A 22463-nucleotide genomic window follows, 5' to 3' on the forward strand; every position below is an offset into this window, starting at 1 on the left:
TAATTGTTGTTGACAGACTGAGTGACTGACTGACTGGCTGACAGCGTAATTTACAATCCTTTCTCCCCAGCCAGCTTAGAAACTCCGCCCGGACCACGCGAGTGATGGAAATTTTAATTAAAGAAATTGCGGCTAATCCCGTTACAAAAAATGAAGATTCCGCCCCGGGGGCCCAGCACTTCGCTGTGGCTGCAACACAACCAAAAAAAAATATAATACATATATAACCCCTTCAATCCATCAACAATCTACCCATGTTCGCATGAATATGGCATTTGTATATCTTGCACACATCAAAAGGTGAAGCAACATCTCCGGAAAAATCCTTGCCTCTCTGGCTTATGGAAACATTTCCAATTTCACTTTCATTTACTCGCTTTTAATGGTATTATCCACAAAGGGGGCTTGTTGTTCTGGTGGCAGGGGCTGTGGGGTGGCTACCCACCCAGCCCTTCTCCCTTGTATTTGTCAAAGGATTTTGAGTAATTTCATTTTATGCCATTTGCACATCACTTTGCATCAAAATTTCAAATTCGTAAGATGGTCGAGGGACCACAATGGAGCACTGTCATAAAGTGCCACTTAAAAGTTAAGTCCCACTACTAAGCACACTTAAAGCAATTTAACTATAGGCTAGTATCAATACTAAATATAAGATAGTATGCCAATTCCCTCCTATGAGTAACATATATATAATCTTGCAAGATTTCTTTAAATGATGTGTGCTATTACTTAGCATTACTTCTGAAGTTGTTTTAATGCACTTCCTTGCAATTAATGTTCTACTTTTGACACATACTTTTCGAAATCACTGTTTGTGTGTGGTTAAGGAAAATGTGATGTCGTGTTGACATTGTGCGGACCATAAAACCGGGTTTACCTAACCCAAATATTTGGCAGCAAACAACGCAGAGCTTAACCTGTTGATCCTGGCCAAAAACGAGTTTAAATACGTTCCAAAAAAAAAGAGCTAACAAATAATTGCAATTTATGGCCAACAGCTGCTCTCAAAGCAGCTTCCATCACAATGGAATGTCCATTATTTCAGTTATATTAAATGATGGATTATTTGGACGCCAGAGCTTCAGCTGGATGTTCAACCCGTCATACATTTTATTGCGATGAAGGAAGGATTCTCAGCGCATAAGAAATTAACTTAAAAAGTCATTTTGCCGGCAAAGGATGAGCTGCGAGCCAGGGGAAAAAAGGATTAATTGCATGAGGAGCTCCTCCGAACCCCTCCACCACGACAACACGAAGTGCACGCGGCCGTGAAGTGCATATCCTGGATTTTCCATAAGCCATTGACTTGCCACATCCTTTTGGCCAGGCCCAGGATCCAGGATACATCCAGCCAACCAACCAGCCAGCCAACCAGTCAGCTCGGCATGTGTGTGCTCTGGCGGATCCGTATTTTTTAATAGTGTTCCGTGTGCCTCTTGGCGTTAATTTATGCCACAAAATCATTTTCTTTTATACTCTCCACACTACCAGCCACATGTGAAAATAAAAATTAAAAAAGTGCAAAATATAAAAAGGCAAAGGACGAAGGAGCGGAGCGCGGCGGAGTGGCATGGAGATGCAAATTGCGTTGCACTGGCCGCAGGATATGAGACGCAAACGCCAACGCAGTTTTATGTCAAGTGAAAAATGAGTGCGAACTATGACATGAAATATGAGCGTATCTGAATCTGAGCCTTATCCCCCCACTCCGCAGTCCGTAATTCCCCCGACGCCCCAACGCCCCCTAAAATGCCGCACACCAAGTTTTATTAGTTTCTCTGTGGCGCAAATGCGACACAAATAAAAGAAAATAAATCGGGATTAGCTCGCAAAAATGAAATCGAAAACGTAAACAAATGCAAAGAGTGAAAAAAAGCTAAAAAACAAACTAAAAACAAAACACATAAATAATTTATTATATGCCGTGCCGCCCGGTGATGATGAGCCGCCCTGATAAGCCGCACATGAAAAAAACAAAAGCAAAGTACCTAACAAATATTACGCCAAACTCGACTCGGCAGCGATCGGATCGCATCGGCTTGGGTTTTTTGGATTCGGATTCGGATTGGGTTTGGGTTTTTGGATTGGAATTGGGTTCGAGTTCGGGTTCGGGTTCAATCGGCAGCGATTTCTCGGACCTACTGCACAACTTATGCAATCTAAGACGCAGTACGTCGCTTTGATATGCGCTGATTTACTCAATTGTGCCGCACATGAATGTGTGCGAGAGTATATGGCATGGCACATAGTACACATAGTCCGGCCGGAATGCACACGCCTTGATTCCGCTCCATATGCTGATATAGATCGCGAATAGTGTCCGGACAAGGCCGATGGTTTCACTGTCACTGGCATTGGCGGGTTAAGTGCCATGACAATGAATTCGATGCAGCGAGAGTGATGCAATGCACTCAGTGCAAGGTCAGGATAGATTTCCAGACTGGAAGAAGTCCGAGACATGTGCCATCTTAATTCCATCAAAGATACAATGTGGAAAGGTAGCTTAAACTACTTCCTTTCTTATATTTCACATCTGAGCGATGTTTCTGGAACTTCAGTTAATAGTTTTGAATTTCATGCAACCATGATTGCAATTATACCATCAGAGCTCGATTTCAATGGTTCATTAATCATGCCTCGTTTTCAAAAACAACTAATAAAATGTACCTATACTAATTTAGTCTTATTTCATTCACGTTTTCTGCCACTTACATTCCACTACGCCCCATCGATATAGACACATGCTGGCGCCTCAATGCCGCCCTGCATACGAATTCATTCAACTCAAGAGCGCTGGCCAAATCAAATCGAACTAAACTTAAGTGACCCCGTCGAGTGGCCGACCGCCCAACTATAAATAACCGAGTGGAATAAGCGTCCAAACATTAGCAATGAAATCATGCAAACCGAAAGATACAGATACAAACAGATATCGGGGAGCACAGAAAAGCAAGGCATGCGCGGCACATGGACGTGGATGCTATATCTTTGCGATGCGTGGCAAGGTCGTTTATTTCGGTTGAGAACTGTTTGGAAAATATTCCAAACTGTATTTATAGCAGGCGGTCCAAGGATCGAACTGATCTTCGTGTTTTGAACTTGACATTGAATGTTGGCGGAGCGATAAGCTGTTGTTTTCAATTGCCATCTTCATCGTGTGATTCACACTGACCCATCATCTCTGGAATTAGTTTGTCGATGATGCGGCTATTGTTTTCATTCCCAATCCCGATCCCGATTCGGGGCACTTCGATCACCCAACTGTACTTGGGGCACGTGACGGCCGAGCTTCCAGATGATAAGCGGATCAGAACTGGGGGCGGTCAGCTGATCATACCCGTACGTACATACTTACATAATCCTCAGATACGTGACCGCTCGAGTGAGTAGAGATTTGTTTTGGAAAATATTTACAATGCATTTATTGGAAGCAGTCAAATATTTCACATTGTGGGTAGATTTGGGGTTCTTAAGATGTCATACAAAATTATTCGTACAATATAATTAATATACATATAGTTAAATAAATACATGTTTATGTACGGTGTGTGTGTGTGTGTGTACAGAGGAAAGACACAACCAAATTAGTTTTAATCCGCTCAGCGCTCAAATCAATTTAATGTTAATATTTTTCGAAAATTCTAGAAGTCTCGAATTGTCACACTGACTTGCCCAACTTGTTAAGATTTGGCTATGCTGTTCCTCTGCACGGGTATGTGTGTGGTGTGGTTAAGTATAACTAAATCAGGACGCAGCAGACTTGGCCATTCTTGCAATCCAAACCGGGTCGCAGGAGCCTCTGGTGGCAACGGTCCATGCACTGTCCCAGGTGTTCCGCACAGGGCGCTGGTCTGACCGGCACTGCAACGGCAATGGGATGACGTTTGACGTTTTCGAGGGCGATGGGACACACAGAATGGATCGGGTTGTCGGGGGTTAGTGGCGATATTCGGGTAATTCGGTAACGATGCCAATTTGATTGTGGTTAGATTTTTAGCGGTGCGAAGCAGGCGTTGGGTTTGGGTTTGATCGGACTAATGGGGGTTTTCGGATATTTTGCGGGTTTTTAGGATATTTTTGGGATATTTTGGGGATTGTTTGGGGTTTTTGCAGGTTTTAAGCAGGATGGTACACACAGCAGAGAGCCAGCAATATACTCACGTTCGTAGCAGCACTCCACGCCCTCTCCGGCACTCGTGGGACACAATCCCTTGTTCGAGGTGGGTTCGATGCAGTCCGACTCCGCGACGCACAGTCCTCCGACCATGACGCACTGTCGGTCATTGGGATACACACGCACACCCTGCAGCACTGCGATTTGAATGGGTTAAGTGGTAGTTCGCTATGGCCGCCTGATCCACATCGCACACTTACTGTAGTAATTGGGGTCATTCACATCGTTTGTCTCGATGTTGGCCTGAGCCTGGTGCAGCACCAGGATGCTGCTCACCAGCAGGCAGCACAGCAAGCTCCTTCTCGGCGACATATTCGGCTATTTGGGTATTCGGTTGTACTACCGGGCGTATGCGTGATACGTCTAGAATTTCGATCTGATTCGCTATGCTTTCAATGCACTTCACTCTGGCAGCTGGGCAGCAGTAATCCACTTCCTCTCGATGGCGCGGTTAGCGTTGAACTGATCCCAGCTAATTACGCCACAGAGGCTTTTCAACGAAAAATTACTTGCCGACGGAGAGTGGGAGAGCAACAGCGCGAGAGGGAGAAAGAGCGAGCGTTTTTGCACAACTAGAAGCGGAGAAAGAGAAAGAGACGGAGCGAGCGGAAGATTGGGCCGTCGGGTGTGAGAGGGCGGGGGCGACGGGAGGAAGTCGAGGAAGTGCCGTTCAATTGAAGACCGTGAGAGAGTTTAGAAAATTGGCCAACTCCGATCGGCTTCGGCTTCATCCGCTTCAATCAGCAACGCTCTTGAGTGCACGCAGAGAAAATGAGAGTGCGTTGTTATGATTATTGTTGTTGTTAGCTTGTACTTATCAGTGGTTAATATTTACACATCCATAAACGCGTTTCTACATTAAAAGAAAACAATAATGTAAGGATTATTCGTTTTACAGCAGCAGTGATATAAAAAACAAAATGCATCATTTAGTATACAAATCAAGGGTATCTTTAGGATAAAACATTGAATGGCGAGCTCTTCAGTTATTAAAAGATTGTTACAGCTTTGAAGTTTCTCGCGGTGCAGTGGAGATCGCCCAATGAATGGACCCACAATCAAGCGCTCAACTCGGGCGACCAATCAACGGGGCAATCAACGACCATCGGCGCGGAGCGGGCGCAAGTGCAAGAACCGCATTGAGCGGGGCGTAACGTGATTTTACTGCAATCCGATCTGGTTTGGCACAAACATCTTGCTATCATCTTGCTCAGTTCAGTCGGCGGTGTTTGTGTAATTTTCGAAAACAATTTGTGTGAATTATGTGCGTGGAAAGTAAACAAACGCCGAAGAATCGAAATATTACGCATACGCGGTGTGCTGGCTGTGCCCCAGAAACAACAACAGGTCTGTTTTGGGCCAGATGTTACCTTCACCCGATCTAAACAACGGCGGCTGGAAAGAAATTGAAATTTACTGGAATCGATCAATGAATGGAACCGAACGCCTGACCCTGAGCACCCAAATGGCAATGGGAGAGGGAAGTGCCTTATTTACGTTTGCTTAACTTGCTCCATTATTTGGCCAGCGCAGTGTTCAAACAAACAATGTTTTCACGGCAGGCACTTCAACTCCAGATCACCTGGTACTGAGTGAAGGGTTCAGTTTCAGGCCTTGTCAATCCCAATCCGTTCGCATCAAGTTTAAGTCACCATCAGAACGCTTATCAGTAATCAGTTTTGAATTCGTTTCGCCCGAAAGCTTTTAGCCGAGCGAATCGAAATGGTTTTGGACTTCGGAATCCGTTTGCTCGAAAGCTTTTGCCAAGCAAGTTGCCAGACAACCACCAACTTTGAATATTCCCCATTAAGCCCCTGATTAACTGGAAAGCCAACTTCTTGGAAAACATGGAGCACACATCCCGTTGGATGAATCATTTACGATATGGCTATGATTTATTTGACTTAATTACTTAATCATCTACTTTCAGTTGAACTGGCATTTGAATGCATATGCGCACACAGATATCTTTCATTGTCAGTCTTTTTGTGGGGATCTTACGACATCTAATACTTGGCCCTTTGCCATAAACAGCAAATATCACAGAGTCGGAATAGGAAGGCCGGATCCAGGGATCCACCGTCGGCTTATCGGTTGGTTAGTCAGCGGACTTCTGCAGTTCATTGACGATGATCACATCGCAGGTGACTGCGGCTGGCAATGGGCTGGAAGTTGGGGGCGGCGTACCCGACGGTGGAGCACCCAGTTCACCGGCCTTGTTGCTGAACGGTATCACAAACACGCTCGTCTTGGCCGCGTGCTGCATCTTGATCACCGTATCGTAGCTGGGAGGCGCAAACTCGCTGTAGGATGGCGAGGGCGTGGGTGGTGCCCGCAGACCCTCGGTGGACTGACCTCCGGCGGGACGACGCCTCATGTCGCGGCATCTGCGATCCGAACAGGCCATCAGCATGAAGAAGGCGGCCAGGGCCAGGAACGTGGCCACATACCACACAATAGTGATCACATCCATCGCCGTCTGGGACAGATCGTTGGGCGATTCGACGACAGCTGAAAGTGTTAGGTATTAATTAGTTGGGATCGTGACTAGTATAGGGTTCATATTGCAGCCAAAACATAGACAAATCTCCCCACTCTAATTGGAACCTAAGGCCCAGACTCTGACTCTACATGGAAATAACTAGAATGGCTAGAATTTCATCCCAGCAGCAAAGTTTACCGGCGGACATCAAGTTATCAGTTGGTGGTGTTGTGCTTCTAGTCACGAATTGTGGGTCTGTACTATAAACTTTATGACGAAACTGCTCGATTCGCAATACTGTCGCGTCATCGAACTACGCTAATGGCTTAAATGGCCCATTGATAGGGGCTAACCCCAGTGGCGGGTATACAGTAATTAGACGGGAATTGTTGTTGATTGCCGGTTTCAAGGGTCCACTGAAATTAAGATATAACCGGTGGGCGAGTGTTACAAGGGTTACAAATGTTTATGGCAGTTGAAATGGCCTGCTCAATCGATCTCCTTTACTTTTACTTTGCACTGTACTCAAGTCAATTCTACTACCAAAGTAATCAGTGACGTTTTGTAGCAAACCTTATCGATATAAATCACTTTAATTTATTCTTTAACATTGATAAGACTCTAAAAATAAGTGGATGAGTCTTTTTTGACAGTCTAAGTGAAATAGAAATGATTGTAAATACATTACTTCAAGGATCGCTATATTAGTTTCTGAATAGAACCATTTACTCAAAGTATCTTTTTCTAGCTGCATTTAGTATTGCATCCTTCAGATACTCACTGTTCTTGTAGACAATAATCCGCGTGTTGTTCGAGATGGTGTCGGGAAACAATTCCACCTCGGTGGTTCCGTTGGCGTTCGTCAGGTTGTAGGGCAGTGGGCGGGCGGACTCGTTGAGAACGTTCTCCAGGCTGAAGAGATAGGACTGGCCGTCTACGCAGCACGAGCTGGCGATGATAACTGAAAGGAAACAAAACGGCCACGCCGAACCAAACCAAACCGCACCGAAACGAATCGAATCGAATTGAATCGGAAAGAGGGCGGCAGGGAGGGGAACGGAGCGAAGCGGGCGAGCTGTATTAGCGATATTATGGTATCAGGAAATCAAGACAGAGCGGTGAGCTCACTGATAGCTTATCATCGCCACTCTGCGGCGTGCGAACGAACGGATCTTCCTCCAGGTGGGAGTGATCAAGTCAAACATCTTCATCGGCGACTGATAAGGAATCTAAATATAACCAGTGCCAGCAGGGTGTTTCCCCCCGTAAATGGATCGCTTAATAATCTCAGCCAATCGGGCGACTAGGTTTACGGCCAAAAGCCACTTGACGATAAGGCCCTCAATGACGACCCGGTGTCTGTGACGGCTTTTGGGTATATCTCCAGCCCTGATACGGCTGGAGAAGATCTCTAGTTACTGCGGCTAGTGGGGTAGGTGTTAGTCCGCCCACAATGCGCGGGCATTATCTTCCTGGTTGCGGTTTGCAAAATATTTTAACGCACCCATCACAAACACAAACACCATAAAAGCCCGTTAAGCTGCCGCCAATAAAACATGGCTATCTCATTTAAAGCCCATTCGATGAGTTGGCAACCAAGTTTGCACACTTCTTTGGCGGCGGACATATTTCACCATCGAAGGTGCGTTCGCTCTTGGAACGGGATGGATGGCTGGAGTCGCACACGGCACACCATCTTTATTTTGAGACCAAGTATCTTTACAACGCCTGTCAATTGCGTGTAATTACCTGATTGCGCGCCCATTACTTCGCTATCAATTTCACCACCCAGCTGATGAAATTTCGGTCGTACGAAATCGTTGACCTAGGTTGGAAATGTGACGAGTCTCGGTGAGAGCGACAGCTGGTCAATTCCATGAGCAATTTTTGTAGTGTCTGTCCAGGGGAAAGTTGCGCAACTGACTATGAGATTATTCATACGCCCCGTTGTCTAGCCAAAAAATGTAATTGCTTAATAGATACGAAAGGTAGGTGAATGAATTGCAGTACCACCTCATCTCCCAAATCACTTGATATTCTTTTATTAGGGTCGAGAAAGTCGTTGGAAACTCTCGTGTGGAAAAAAATTAGCTGAATGGAATCGTCGTGCTAATTTCTGACAACATTTGGATTCATCTAGAGTCTAGATTCTAGACCAAATGGTCATGTGTGAAAACACAGATGTGGAATCTTTCTGCTAGTCGAAAACAAATATTTTCCACGCTGATAAGACCGAAAGGCATCTCCGGAGCTAACTGCATATGTAACCAGGTAATTAGGAGCAGACCTGGACAACCCTGCTCCACTTCTGCAAGCACCGCAAACTAGATTAAAGCACTTGATATGTGGCCGCTAAAAATAACTGCCAAAGCTAATGTTTGACTGCGGGTTATTCTTGGGGGAGAGTTTCCAGTCAACAGCGGGTAATTGGCGCTGGTGGATCGGGTGGGTTCGCTTATTTATAGAGTGTCGGGTGCGTGGTGATAAGGCGGCGGTAAAGGAACGCATGCAAACACCATTGGAACGCCAAACAAAACGAACCCAGTGGAAGTGGAAAAACAAGCGGGCACAACAAAATATTAGCAATTAAATTCTAATTAGCCACTAATGGCAAAACGTGCTGGAGTCAACGTCAGCAATTCCACTTCACTGCTGCGGTGGCACCTGTGCAAACGGACCATTGGACATGGGATATGGGATATGGTATCCACATTGGTATTGTTTGGCCCGCATGCCATTTGCTCGCTCGGCTAATGTATACAAGCGCCTTGAACCCGCTTTCCGCTCAAGAAATCGAATTTCGGGAATTTCCGTGAGGGGTTGCCATTATGCCCGAGTTGGGTGGCTTAGTTGGGAGTAGAGTACAGCGCCCCACCATAATAACGCCGTTTATCATTAGCATTTGGGGCTTGCCAGTGACTTTGGTTTAACCGGTTTTCATAACTTGCGGGAAAATCGCAGGTCGAGTAACCGCAGGCTCCCCCCCTTTAAAAGTCCCACTTTAGTGAAATGTCAACGGAACGAGGGGCTTTTACTTTGATTCGCTTGGATGATATTTATGGGGCGATCACATGTCGGTTAATGCCGGCTATCACATCTTATCTAACGGGCTTAGCAGATGAGGGGATCGTAAAGACATCGTTAACTGGTTTACGACGTCTGGATGGAGGCCCAAGATGATATGGTCTTGACGCCAGAAGTTCCTCAAACAGACGCCACAGGCTATAATGGTAATTGCGTGTGATAACACTAGCTTAATAGCTATAAAGAAAATTGTTTTAAGGCTTGTAGAAGCTCAGTTGCTCTTCGGAAACTATATCTTTGTACTGAAACTAATAAACAGCTGCTCAAGTCTCGATTGTGTTTGTTTGGAGGGGCAATCCATTAATCATAATCGACCGTTTAATAATATTTATGAGGCTTTAATGCCAGGCAAACCGTCACCAGTTACGCCAAGAATGAATTAAGCAATCAGTAGTGATATTTCCTGTTTTTTTTTTTTTTTTAAGCATAGCTTAGAACGACTAGTTCCATGGGATAATTGGTCGTACCATAAGGAATACCTTTCCCACACAAACATTCCCTGCTATTGAGCATTATCGGTATGTGTAGGTACTTGCAATCAGCTAGAGTTTGTGGAAGTTCACGTTCGCATAATTAGCATATGCTAATACATAGATATATACACAGGTATAGTATCCAGAGAAGGCCTGTCCCAGACTCACCTATCATAATGGGCCACATTGTATGGATCCGGCTGTTGCTACTGCCGCTCAGGTAACTCGGAATGTTGTTTGTTTTTGGTTCACACACTTGTCGGCTTGAATTGCAATCAATGAATTTCCATAAATCGTTCACTTCACTGAGAACTGCACCGGGCAATTGGGAACGGAGGCGGGCTTGGGCTTGACTTGGACTTGGACTTGACTTGGATGCGGATGCGGACTGACCGCCGTATCGAATCGATCTTTCAGCTTCAACTGTGTGTCGCAGACTGAGCGCGTCGCTCGCCATGCCGACAGCTTTTAGCCGGAGCTGCTCTTGCTGCTGTTGGTTCCATCGCTGCCAGCGTCTTTGTGTGGCCCCCCGTGCGTATGAGTCACTCGCTCTCCGCCGGGCGAGAAAGTGTAGTAGTGATTCCAGCGATTGGCGGAACTGGTTAGAGCAACGTATATAATTGCTGGCCAAAACATCAAACAATGCGTTCTGGAGGCGGAGGTGCTAGCTCCGTTGCCACCGCCAAGCCCATGAATGATTAGAACGTGGTTCCGTTCGGGTTCTCCGACTAGGATGGTTTCATAAAAACCTCCTTTATGCAAAGAAGCAAAGTTTAATTTTATAATGGTTTTATTACTAATTCGGCTAGTAACCACGCGGATAGAAAGCATGAGTAATAAATGAAAAAACCATTGAATTTTAAAATTAATATATAATTTGCATATCCAAAGTTACTAAATATTGATCTTGCTATACGAAAATAATCTTCTTGCTGCGCAGTTTATGCAAAATATCATTGTGGGCTGTAAAATTATCAATGTTAAAGAAGTGACAATGTGTCGCTGATAAGGAAAATGTGATAAGAAACGCTAATAAATTATAATCAATGTTGGTTGTTTATGCCCTTTGTGTGTAGGTCTTACATGCGCGCTTAAATTAACAAATGTTGCCTTTTCACCTTTAAGAACATCACGAATATCGGTTAAGGTATGAGCCGCACCTCAGTTCGCAGATCCTTAGTTACCTTAGTTATTTTTAAAGCTTAAGCATGCTTTAAAGAACTGCGAAAGTGGCCCAAGGAACTCTCTGCTCTGCTCTGCTTAGGGTTATTTTTGGGCGTGAACTCACACCTACACGCCCCTCTGCGAGGTGCTAATACGCTGTGTGAATTTCGCGATCCGACCAAGTGGAGGCGTCAGAAGAAGATGGAGTGAAATTTCTAGGATCCCCCAGGGGTCCGCGATTCGGGTGATGGATGGATGGTGGAGCGGTCAAACTCCTTATCAGGGTGCTTGACACGAATTAAGGCCAATCTATGAGCGACGGAGTGATTTGAGTTCGACCCTGAACTTGATGAATAGATCGAGCGGTCGATCGATCGAGCGGCTCGGCTCTTTTGTGTGCGTGTTATAATTGGCACCTGGGCGTTATATATAGAGATGTATCCGTGGAGCAGCTACCGGTTGCCAAGAGGGCTGCACATTCGCTAATTGAATGGCATACTGCGACTCCAAGGCAATTGGACAATTGTGGGCCGACATTGAACGGGGGCACAGATTGGTCAGCAAATTGTCTCGCAGCTACGATGGCAATAACCAGTTTGGTCAATTGTGACGAGTCAACGACCAGGCGACCCCAGCACGTGCCGCATCCAACGCGATCCATCCACGATGATGTACATACATACATGGTTGGTAGCAAAGGCAAATCTAATTCGGAGCAGTAAGCGGACCAGCATTGATTAGCCCACGATATGACGCAGTGGCAGTAACGCAGTTCCTCTAGTCGTGACCAAACGCCGATTGCTGGGCAGATGAGTTGGTGGTGCGGGGGATCGGTTTGCCGGTTCGACAGGTTATTGGATAAGGCACGTGCTGATTCACGATGTGTGTCACCATGTGATGAAACCGCCACCCTGCAACTGGGGATGCTCAGCGAAGAGTGGGGTAATTCCCAGCCGCACTTTCGCCACGCTCTGCTGAGATTTAGTTGGTTTATTTATCAGTTAATATACGTATTTGAGTGAGTTGCGTGTGTATACATATGAGTTAATTGGCTTAAGACCTACTGACCACTAGCCCGAACTTTCAGTTACATTGCAGTTACATGTGTGGAGTAAATACTGTAGTTCGTACATTATCTTGTGAGCGTGTGCGCCTACATCTTATACTCGAAATTGAACAATTGACACTTTCGGCCAGCACACAACAAAGACATCTACAAGCGCGTGGTATTCTATGCGTACAAATACATAACATATACATATCTATGCAGTACAGAAACAGGTACAACTATGTGGAATGCTCGGCCCAGTCCTGGCTGGCCCTTGGAATATTTACGCTAGCTAATACAGAGACTAGTACTGTGTGGCTTTCGCTTTTGCTTTTGCTTATAAATAATTGATGCTTAGGTAAATAATTGATATAATTTCATTGAGTACGCTAATACCAGTGAGATTTCATCAGTGAGTAAACAATTTGCATTCGCCAAAAGGGCGCTTTTAACAATTACAATACAGTTACTCAAATAATACGGAGAGTGGAACAATATAAAACTTATACATATGTACAACAGTAAAACTGTGGAAATTCTCGGGGAGTGTTTTCTGGAATTTGGTTCAAAGTGAACACATCGAGAAAGATGTTTGATCGCTAATGCTAATCTCAAAACATAAAATCAGTCCTAACATATTTACATGGATTGCTGAACGGTTCAGATAGAGATTCAATTACCTAATAGGACTAATACAACAAGTGTGCGATACCAAGTACTTGCTGATCTGGCACAAAGCGGAGCGACACCCGTCACTGATCTTTATCTTTCCGGGAACAGGGACTCATAGCTGGGCGGTAGATCCTTTGGCGTGGCGGGTTGCTGTTGCTGCTGGGTATCGTGCTCGTGCAAGACGCTATCATCGTAGTGCACCGATGGTGGCAGCTCAATGGTGGGCACATCCGACTGGAAATGTGGTTGGGCATTAGTTGTGCATGGAGACTTATCCTTGAAGTACGCTATACTCACTCTGACTCGACGCTGATGGAAGCGGGCAGCGGAGGCTTCGTGCGCCCGCTGCTGCACCGTTATGCAGTTCCAATACTTCCAGCAGATCCACACACAGAAGCCCACGCCCACCATGGTAAAGATGAGCGAGGTCAGCGCCGATATAGCCACATTGGCCGTATCGATCTCCGGCACAATGGCGTCATGAAAGCAGGTGCCCTCGTCGCGGCACGGATACAGGCAGTTGGTGATATTGTCCCGCACAAAGTGACGCGAAATGCACGAGTACTGGTCGTTGGGCTCGCAAAGGAAGTCACCATTAAACTGGCACTCCGAGTGTGCCGTAAGCACCATGCGCAGCTCCAAGGGATCACCCAGTATATGACGCGATCGATCGATAAAGATGTGCACGTTGACGTCGCGGTCACGCTGATCGAAGATCAGACGTCCGGCCGGGCCATCAATGGAGATGTCGGTGCAAATGCGTTCGCTGGGCGAGCGATTGCCGCTGGTGAACTGAATGTAGTCGATGCACTCCTTGGAAACGGGGTCGCGCCGAAACTTAAGCCGCGTAATGATGGTGTAAATGCCGCGTCGCGGTCGCTCGCTGGTCACGACCCTAAACTGGCAATCGTACTTAATCTTGTTGGCCGTATGGCCGTGGGGCAGTGTCAAATTCCACATCTGCGTCACGATCGCACCGGAGGTGTCCTCGAACTCCAGCCGCACAGTCGGGTCGCCACGGAACGGCTTGGCCAGCGTGTAGAACAGTTTGTCCGAGCACATGTTGTCCTGAAGTCGAACTGGGCAATGGAACAACGGTTATTAGCATGCGCTGAACAGGAGGATGCACGCACTCACCGTTTTTGTAGGCAGTGGAAAATGCCACCATCATGGCCAGTGGCCAGAGTGACCCGAATCCGATGCCGCACTTGACCAACATGTTGGCACCTGACTTGTCCCGCGTCCACACGTCCTGCGCGTATCCTTGCTGTTCCCACGCGACCGTATCCAGCTAGATTCTCAGTTTTTGCATTTGTTGCAAAATAAGTTAGAAATTTGTTTATTGCATTTAGTGTGGTGTGACCGCCGCTGGTCTGCGGAAATATACCAACATTATGATTATTGATAAAATATACCGTTCTGGTCTGAAAACTATTTAAATACAAAATATACCAAATTATTTTGAAAAAGTATGTTTTCAAATTAAAGTTCTATGTAAAAATATACAACTTAATTTAACCAAATTCCAAACCTGGGGAAAATGTTGGAAACCGTGGGAGTATTGCTTTATTTAGTTTATCTTAGTAATAATGAGTTAAAGTTTAGCTCTCACAGCTTCGAAGCTTTCGCTCCTGTATCTCCGGTACATGCTCCTCCAAAAGTCCCTTCTCTCGCCATCCGGATTGCTGCACATCTTCAGCTCCCGATCGATTAACAGGCAGTCCAGCTTGATGGGCTCGCCATCCTTCGGCTTCTTGACTGGCTTCCAAATGAGCGAAGGTTTTCCATCGCGCGCGAAGTTCGCCCACATTTCACATAGCCGTTCCGTGACCATCAAGTCATCCTTATTCATCTCGGTCTCGTCACCCGCCATCTGGAACAAGTAGCATATATCATCGGCATGAGCCACTCCCCGCAGGTCCTCGTTCTGGAAGATCTTCTTGTACAGATTACGACCGCCCACATAGTCCAAGCGATAGAAGTACAGAGGAGAATGCGTTTGGCAGCTAGCGTGAATCTCCACGGCGCGCTGCAGATCCATGCTGAAGTGATAGTCGGAGAACAGGTCCACAAGGTTATCCATGTTTTCCTTGGACAGCGCCTGTCCGTTGAAGAAGAAGGCTCGTATGTCGGAAGCAGCTTTCTGCGCCTCTGGAGCCTGTGGATCTAGCACCAGATTGCGGGGAACTAACCTGGCCAGGTCATCATCGTAGGCCTCCAGTTTTTGCTTGGCCTTCACCACCATGGCCAAGCCCTCGGCGGAGTTGTAACCCATGATCACTGGCATGCTGCCGAGGCAGTCCTTTTTGTGCATCAGCTCCATGATGTCCTGCTCAAGAAAGCTGTCCGGACTGCTGCTGTCCTCGACTACTGGCTTGAAGGCAAATGGCAGGTGACGTCGTCGTTCATCGGGGCTTAAGACCTTCAATGTGTTAGCCAAAATGGCAGTGGGTGTTGCCTTCTCTGACTGCAGGAAGGTCAAAAGTGCTTTGGTGTCGCCGCCAAAATCACCACCACCCAGAATTTCGGCCAGACGTCGGGTCTTGACAGGTGCCTCGTTCTGGAAAACCCACTCCATGTTGGCTGTTCCACTCTGCATGATAGCCTTGTGGAATAGTCGGTTGGCATGCCGGGCAAAAGTGTGCAGATGTACTGATGAACCACCCGCACTCTCACCAAAGAGGGTTACGTTATTTGGATCGCCATTGAAGCTGGATATGTTCTCCTGCACCCATTCGAGGGCCAGACGTTGATCCTTAAGTCCCATGTTGCCGTGTATTCCCTCCTCGGGCAGGCTAAGGAAACCAAACGCTCCAAGTCGGTAATTTAGGGTGACCACAATGACATCCTGTTCCATGAGCTTGGCGGGAAAGTGGCTGCAAGGGGGTAAGTGCCATTAGTTATGGAAATGTGAACATATACAGCTCTGGAAAATTCACAAGTCACTGTTGCCGTTGCCGAAGAAGAAGCCTCCACCATGAATCCAGACCATGACGGGTATAGGAGTCCCCGTACTTTTGACTTTAGGTGCATATACATTAAGGAAGAGGCAGTTCTCGGAGCCGGCCACCTCCAAAGTAAACGGATCTCGCTGGTAAGACACGTTGCCCTCCTTGCTGCAGTCCAGCTCCTGCTCTTGAAAGCGCTCCAATGGCCGCGGGCTCTGGCATTCCAGGTACCAAATTAGTTACATGTGCATCTCGAAGATTATCATAAACTTACGCGGAAGCGAAGTTCTCCCACTGGTGGTTCCGCGTAGGGAACACCCAGAAAACTGTAGTACTCCAATCCATTGACCAGCTTCTTCTGCCGGCCCACCAAAACGCCTTGTTTTACTGGCACTTTCACCTACAAACAAGCAATTAAACAATTTTGTTACGATTTGGAAGTGCGCACAGTACCTTCATGCTGCTGCAAAACCTGGTAAAGATTAGTCTTCCACACGGACGAAGAAGCATTGTGAAATCAGCCCGTTACGGGTTACCTTAACGGCAATTATTCGGCTATCAGAAAACCTGAATCTGAAAACACTGAACTTTGCTCGTCGAAATCAGCTGTTTGAGGCGTTTAACCCTTAGATGGTGCTGCATAAGTGCTTTTCGTCGTAAAATAGTTGAGATTGAATTTGAATGCATTGACAAGGGCTAAAATGCCAATTTTAATCAATAAAAAAAAGGATTACATACTATAAACCATAATAATTATAACAAGAGCTGAAAATCTATTATTTTTTAAATATAATATACATACATTTAATTCAATTACACTCAAATTAAAAAATTTAATTTTGAGTACTCGAGAATTTTATATTAATGCCAAAAACGAAACTCACCACAATTTCCCTTTACTTAAAAACGTAAAGAACAACAAAATGACAATGCCAACTTTACACATTAGGTTACATTTAAAATGTTTCTAATTTTTATTTGACTAGTTCCATTGCATAAACGTAAATACATGTTCATTTATGGGTTTCCATGTTACTTATCGAATTTTTATCTTGTGTTTTAAATGAACTCGTTTCCGTATTTTGGTCCACGTCCGGCGATCGAGCTGCCCGCTTGGGATTGGAGAAATTGGTGTTTAGTCAGAAGGACCCAGGGTAGGATCCGACTTGAGAAAGGTTTGAGCTTTCTCCGCCTCCAAGCAGGATGCACAACTCACCGAGGGACGTCGACGAACGTCGCGAGTCATGTATAGATGCGCATCTTTATGGTAAGGTATGGTTTTGGTAAGGTAAGGTAGGGTATAATAATTGTTAATTAACTTTAGTTTAAGCATAGTTCACACCAAAAGTCGGAAACATTTACACTTATGTACACATTTAACACACATACATCCAACACTTAATAAACATTTATATATATGTAGAATATGTGGTAATAGTAATATTTAGCAAACATTGAAAGCATTCCGTCAATCCTCCTCTGAGAATGCCATCATATTCCATTTTCGAGACTCTTTTAGCCATGGTTTCTTGTTTTACTTGTTGCTTGTCCGTCGCGGTCGCTTTCATTAAAATAAGGGCCACAAAAATTGTGATTACAAATAGTAAATTGGTGTTTTGTTCTTCATCTCCATCGTTTTGTCGTCAAAAAGTTGTTGATCTTGGTTTTCGCTCTCTTTTAAAATCGCCTCAACGCCAGTGTGCGTTTCAGATAGAGGCAAATGGCCCGATGGATGAGCTCATACTGCTCCGAGTTCTGGACCATCCCGCCCCGCTGCAGGCGAAGATTACAAACGATGCCCAGGACGTCCACGAAAATGTCCGGCATCTTGGGCAGACGGTCAAAGGATGGCGGCGTCTTAACCGCCCCTGCCTCCCGATGATCCAGAATGTGGCTGATGTGCCGGATGGTGTTGCAAGTAAAACTGCTGTCGCTGTCCGTTGGGTTATGGTACTCCTCTGTCGAGCTGCTGGTCAGCGATTTGGTGAGCATTCCTGTCAGCGAGTATGCCAACGACTGCCGCAACTGGCGCACTGCATTCAGGATGGCCGTGAAGCAACCGGTGCGCCCGATCCCAGCCGAGCAGTGGATGACGGGAAGCGGCTGGACTGCATTGAAGATGTCCTGCTGGTAGATCTCCAGCCGCTGAGCCGCCAGGTGGGCATTCCTCTCGCTCCTGCTGTCATCGTATATGTCAAACTCCGACTCACACTTTCCAAGGTTGAGTACATGCAAGCAGGTGTCCAGCAGCGTGTTGATGTCCCGAGGCGAGTGATGATCCGGCCAGTCCGGATACCAATAGTGGTAGCAGTAGATCTTCTGCAGGTGGTAGCTAGCACTCTGTGGCACACGAATGCAATAGAGCAGCACCAGCTTCCTCACCGAGTAACCATTTCTTCGCACAATGCCGACGTTTTTAATGAGGAAGAAGCTTCCCTGGGCGGGCAAAGCCTCCAGCAGATCCCCTTCCAGCGTCACCTTCACTGACTCCACGCCTATGTGCCGGCCACTTAACTCATATTCGATCGCATCCGAGGAAGCCACCACAGTGTCCGGCACAAAGGTGGGCGTTAAATACCGATCGAAGTAATCCCGGGCAGCCGCACTCAGCTGAAACACTTCACACTTGGCGGCCACCGCGAAGATCTCATTCAATTCGATGGGGAAGTAGACGGCGCACTTCTGCCGGTTCGCTTCCGTGAAGTTTGTGAGCATGACAATCTTCTGGAAGTACTGCTGCAGGATTTGCTCCCTGTCAACGTGAGGACTGCTGCTGCTGCCCCCATCCACGCACCGTCTTATGTAGCGCTGCGTGTTCTGGTAGATCATAAGCCAGAACTCGAAGATTGTATTGGGCAACGGACCCTGAGTGGCCACATAGCACTTCGACACGTAGTCGGGTCCCTGAAATGAAGGAAATATACATTACTTTCATTCGATTTGGGCTGAGTTCCATTACCTTGATGTAATTGGCATTTATGTAGGGCAAGTCCTCGCTGGCGGTCACGGAGCTGGTCCGTTTTACTTCCCCCAGCAAGCTAATCAGCTCGCTGGACTCGGATTCGAGTAGAACGCGAGAGTTCTCATTTGGCAAGATAGTCTTGTAGCGATTTTTTGTCTGCGAGCCGAAGACCATGGGCTTCTCTTGGTGATTGAGCGGCAGGTCCCAGAACTCCTTGTGCAGATCCCGAAAGATTCTCTTCTGCTCGTTTTCCTTCAGTTCCGGTATTGGTTGCGCGATCCTACTGACCACTGTCTGGTAGGACGCGAGAAGTTCACTGTCCTCCGAGCTCGGGGGCACCAGATCCGTGGGCGTCTCCACATCCCGTGCGTTGGAGCCCAGCACCGGGGGCTGCTCTATGATGTTCCTATTCGTCTGGTAGCTGTGATCGAACACGTAGTTCAGCCGGATAAGATCGAACTGATTAAGCGGATTGGAGGCGCTCTGCAGCATCTGTATGCTGGCCAGGTAGATCTTGAACTCCTCGCTAGTCGTTTGTGGCGACAGAGGTCGCGTCATAATGTTGCGCACGGTGCCAGCGCAAGTGCACGTCGTGCCAATGGCCTGATCTTCCCTCACCGAATCCTGCTGAGGATTGGGTTGCAAATCCGATGCAGATCCGAAACATACCTGCCCGAAGAACTTTTGGCTATTTGCTTTGCTGCTGTTTAAGTTCTCAGTGCTAAAGAATTTGCGCTGATGCGGGGCTTGGTTGGCGGCAGCACAACTGCAAACCGTGACTTTCGGTTGCACGATGTCCGTCATCTGGATCTCCGTACCTGCTGCTCCTCCCAGTATGCTTCCCATGTTGAGAGTGAGGCTTTGATTGGAGCCACGGCGTTCTAAAAGTCCTCGCTTTGGAGTAGGTACATTGGATCCGGAGCCCGATCCCGAGCCGGTGGAATTGGTTCGCATATTGAGTCGGTTGTACTTTTCCGCGCTTAGCATTGCCTGCTGCTGTTGGAGCTGCTGCATGGAGTTTAGATCTCCACATGATGTTGTAGTGTGTCCCGTCTTCAGGGTGATGCTGTGATTTGATCCCCGCCTCCTGAACAACCCCTGCCGACTACCCTGGCTGCTGCCCAGTAGATGTGACTGTGGCAATTGATCCGAACGAATTTGGCTGGCGGTCCCCGCATCCAAATTACAGCTGGACTTGGAGTTGAGTATTGAGCCCAGGCTGTAGTTGGAATGACTTAGTCCACTGTTCATTAGGTTGCCACAAGAGCTGTGCAGGTTGAGCGTTAAACTGTGGTTGGATCCCCGACGCTGAAGGAGATTCATCGATGATGTAGACACTGTGGTCTTTGCCTGGAGTGTCGGCATCGGCAGATCCATTGACTTCTGCTTGAAAGGCGATTCCTTAGGACCACCGCCAGAGGAGGAGAACTCCACCAGGGTAAGGCACTCGGGAAGCGTTTTTAAATTTGTGCTGGACGAGTGCAGTAACTGATTGTGCTTATGGGCGCTTCTCGGCGCTAGGCTTGCACCTATTCCAAACTTCGAGCCGCCGTCCACGCTGCAGGCGGACTTCAGTTCAAAGTCCCCCAAACTGGGGGTTAAACTGGCGTCCGAGTCCAAGGAGCTTTGTGTCGTGGTGCTGCAGTGTGTCGGTTGCACCTGATATGGGTTCTGCTTGCGGTGGTACATAAGCCAGTCAGTGGTGTTGATTCCTGGTGACTTTCTGCGCGGCGTTCGTCTCTGGTTGGCCAAGCTTAGGTGACTATCCAGTCGCGAGAGCGATGTTGAGTGGATAGCAGATGCGGGCTGTTGAAGATGGTGATGGTGAATAACACTTGTCGATGGATTGCTCTGTCCCGTCTCCATGTCGTCGCAACTTCCATGAGATTCGGTTATGTTGTGCACCACGATTGACAGTTCCGATTCGTTGGCAGCCGAGTCCAGCGAGCGGGCCTTCTCCTTGGTGCTCTTGATGGTCGGTGTCTTGGGCTTGGGCAATGGTGATGGCTGGCTCGAGTTTTTTATGGGCACGTCCGTGATTCGAATGGTGAGATTATTTTTATTCTTGCGGTTCTTTCGCCCCTCCGATTTTTGTTGCTGCTGCTCCGGCGGCTCCGCCAACGCAGGACTACGATCCCGGCGTGTAGCCTCCTCTAAACAGCCTGTATCCATGGGCGCATCCTGCACGACATGATCGATCTCCGGGAAGCGAAAGAAGTTGCCATTCTTGTAGCCGGCCGAGTTAATAATGTTCAAGGGTGAACCGGACACGTTTAGGTTGTTGATGGAGGATAGTAGTTTCGGGGAGTAGCTTAGGCGACTGGCCTCCAGTCCCGGTGTCGTGGAGGACTCATCCTTAAACAGGATGGTGGGTGAGTTGTGCTCGCTCTTCGACAAGTACAAGCTGTTCTCCAGGTCTTGATCGACTGACCCGCCCTTGGGCATGGTGTTCTCCTTGTCGATGCCACGGCCACTGAGCCGCTCCTCGCCGCTGGAGGTGGTAATATGCGGCGAGCAAGATCGGCGGTCATACTGCGATAACCTCTTGAACTTGCGGCCTAAAGTAGGAGACTGTGAGCTGGATGGATGGTGGAAGTGGGCTGCTGGATGGGGGCTGGTAATGGTGAACTGTCGGGGGGTGAAGACCTCCTCCTCCTGATCCTCGTGCTCGGGAATGCCCGGAACACCGCCCCCAACCTCCACCGTGGGCGAGGGGAACTCGAAGGACGTCTGCAGGTACTCGAGGGGCGTAAAGTAGGGTGTGCTCTTGTTGCTCTCCGCATCCTCGCCAGCTTCCAGTGGGGTCGTGTCGGACGGGGCGGCGTGGGTGGGACGGGGGGTCTGTGGGTAGGGGTACTCAATGGGTGCATTCTCCTTGTTGTTGTTTCGTAGCTTGTCCATGATACACACACACAATTGCTGAAGCGGGGCGATCGCAGCGCAGTCGCTCCGCCCGTTTAGTGTCTTGTCCTCACTCGATCGGCATTATCACTATCTCGCCCGCACAGTTAGCACTTCCGAATTGGACGCAAATCATGGGGAAAAGAGCGTTTTCTTTTCACAACATTTTCAGAGCTAAAGCATGGAGGGCTGCCAGACCGCGTATGTAATCGATCCGGCAATGCCTTCATTACCAAGCGTGATGCCAGGCCGCAGACTTACTGCAGCAAGACCTGGCAACGTTGGCCCTAATTTAACCGCATTTTTCAACTGTCTATTAAAATAAAAAGTAAGAATAGATTAAGAAAGCTACTGTTTATATCCAGGAGTTGTAGAATTTGTAATGTAGATCCTGTACACGGGCGATAGTTAATTAAATCGACGTTGAAATGGTTTCAGACAAATATATTTCCTATGCATCCAGCAAAAATGTTGTAAAAGATAATATGCTTAATTCTTAATAGTTTTTCAACCTATCTGTATTTTCGTTTATGAAATCACTACAAAGTTGTA

General features: G+C 47.2%; 5 protein-coding genes across 9 annotated transcripts; all 5 read right to left on the reverse strand.

Moving 5' to 3' along the window:
- Window positions 1–3414: 3414 nt before the first annotated feature.
- Window positions 3415–4637, reverse strand: LOC117137276 (U-scoloptoxin(19)-Tl1a). 2 transcript variants are annotated; one of them, XM_033298644.1, is made up of 3 exons: window positions 4378–4634; window positions 4165–4314; window positions 3415–3864 (listed from the first exon to the last, which is right to left on the reverse strand). In XM_033298644.1, the coding sequence occupies exons 1-3, from the start codon at window positions 4487–4489 to the stop codon at window positions 3743–3745; spliced, it is 384 nt and encodes a 127-aa protein (XP_033154535.1). In that variant the 5' UTR covers window positions 4490–4634; the 3' UTR covers window positions 3415–3742. The 2 variants fall into 2 exon arrangements, with proteins under 2 accessions (XP_033154535.1, XP_033154536.1); XM_033298645.1 differs by having other exon boundaries at window positions 3771–4037; window positions 4378–4637.
- A 104-nt stretch (window positions 4638–4741) lies between these two features.
- LOC117137274 lies at window positions 4742–10671 on the reverse strand. 4 transcript variants are annotated; one of them, XR_004459143.1, is made up of 4 exons: window positions 10385–10671; window positions 7441–7620; window positions 5675–6688; window positions 4742–5572 (listed from the first exon to the last, which is right to left on the reverse strand). XR_004459143.1 is itself a non-coding variant. In XM_033298642.1 (3 exons), the coding sequence occupies exons 1-3, from the start codon at window positions 10401–10403 to the stop codon at window positions 6276–6278; spliced, it is 612 nt and encodes a 203-aa protein (XP_033154533.1). In that variant the 5' UTR covers window positions 10404–10671; the 3' UTR covers window positions 5574–6275. The 4 variants fall into 4 exon arrangements, 2 of the variants coding, with proteins under 2 accessions (XP_033154533.1, XP_033154534.1); XR_004459142.1 differs by having other exon boundaries at window positions 4742–5593; XM_033298642.1 differs by lacking the exon at window positions 4742–5572 and having other exon boundaries at window positions 5574–6688.
- A 1684-nt stretch (window positions 10672–12355) lies between these two features.
- Window positions 12356–14486, reverse strand: LOC117136590. The gene is made up of 3 exons (XM_033297563.1): window positions 14238–14486; window positions 13398–14179; window positions 12356–13334 (listed from the first exon to the last, which is right to left on the reverse strand). The coding sequence occupies exons 1-3, from the start codon at window positions 14317–14319 to the stop codon at window positions 13191–13193; spliced, it is 1008 nt and encodes a 335-aa protein (XP_033153454.1). The 5' UTR covers window positions 14320–14486; the 3' UTR covers window positions 12356–13190.
- A 155-nt stretch (window positions 14487–14641) lies between these two features.
- LOC117136589 (esterase B1) lies at window positions 14642–16647 on the reverse strand. The gene is made up of 4 exons (XM_033297562.1): window positions 16502–16647; window positions 16323–16448; window positions 16040–16263; window positions 14642–15976 (listed from the first exon to the last, which is right to left on the reverse strand). Exons 1-4 carry the CDS (start codon window positions 16556–16558, stop codon window positions 14695–14697), a joined length of 1689 nt encoding a protein of 562 aa, XP_033153453.1. The 5' UTR covers window positions 16559–16647; the 3' UTR covers window positions 14642–14694.
- Window positions 16648–16978: 331 nt separating this feature from the next.
- Window positions 16979–22128, reverse strand: LOC117138424. The gene is made up of 2 exons (XM_033300529.1): window positions 19008–22128; window positions 16979–18952 (listed from the first exon to the last, which is right to left on the reverse strand). Exons 1-2 carry the CDS (start codon window positions 21909–21911, stop codon window positions 17726–17728), a joined length of 4131 nt encoding a protein of 1376 aa, XP_033156420.1. The 5' UTR covers window positions 21912–22128; the 3' UTR covers window positions 16979–17725.
- Between the last annotated feature and the right edge of the window lie 335 nt (window positions 22129–22463).

Source organism: Drosophila mauritiana, chromosome 2R (assembly GCF_004382145.1).
Source record: "Drosophila mauritiana strain mau12 chromosome 2R, ASM438214v1, whole genome shotgun sequence".
NCBI classification, from domain to species: domain Eukaryota; kingdom Metazoa; phylum Arthropoda; class Insecta; order Diptera; family Drosophilidae; genus Drosophila; species Drosophila mauritiana.

Bases quoted from the DNA above. Each gene is read 5' to 3' on its own strand.
- LOC117138424 (XM_033300529.1), bottom strand. From the start codon at position 21,911: ATGGACAAGCTACGAAACAACAACAAGGAGAATGCACCCATTGAGTAC. The intron at 18,953-19,007 runs GTAATGGAACTC...CCTTCATTTCAG, and splicing joins TAAATGCCAATTACATCAAG to GGACCCGACTACGTGTCGAA.
- LOC117137276 (XM_033298644.1), bottom strand. From the start codon at position 4,489: ATGTCGCCGAGAAGGAGCTTGCTGTGCTGCCTGCTGGTGAGCAGCATC. The intron at 4,315-4,377 runs GTAAGTGTGCGA...TTCAAATCGCAG, and splicing joins GAATGACCCCAATTACTACA to TGCTGCAGGGTGTGCGTGTG. The intron at 3,865-4,164 runs GTGAGTATATTG...TTGCCGTTGCAG, and splicing joins CGTGGAGTGCTGCTACGAAC to TGCCGGTCAGACCAGCGCCC.
- LOC117136589 (XM_033297562.1), bottom strand. From the start codon at position 16,558: ATGCTTCTTCGTCCGTGTGGAAGACTAATCTTTACCAGGTTTTGCAGC. The intron at 16,449-16,501 runs GTACTGTGCGCA...GCTTGTTTGTAG, and splicing joins GGTTTTGCAGCAGCATGAAG to GTGAAAGTGCCAGTAAAACA. The intron at 16,264-16,322 runs GTAAGTTTATGA...CTGGAATGCCAG, and splicing joins TGGGAGAACTTCGCTTCCGC to AGCCCGCGGCCATTGGAGCG.
- LOC117136590 (XM_033297563.1), bottom strand. From the start codon at position 14,319: ATGTTGGTCAAGTGCGGCATCGGATTCGGGTCACTCTGGCCACTGGCC. The intron at 14,180-14,237 runs GTGAGTGCGTGC...TCCATTGCCCAG, and splicing joins TTCCACTGCCTACAAAAACG to TTCGACTTCAGGACAACATG. The intron at 13,335-13,397 runs GTGAGTATAGCG...CCACATTTCCAG, and splicing joins TCCATCAGCGTCGAGTCAGA to TCGGATGTGCCCACCATTGA.
- LOC117137274 (XM_033298642.1), bottom strand. The intron at 6,689-7,440 runs GTGAGTATCTGA...TAACACTTTCAG, and splicing joins GATTATTGTCTACAAGAACA to CTGTCGTCGAATCGCCCAAC.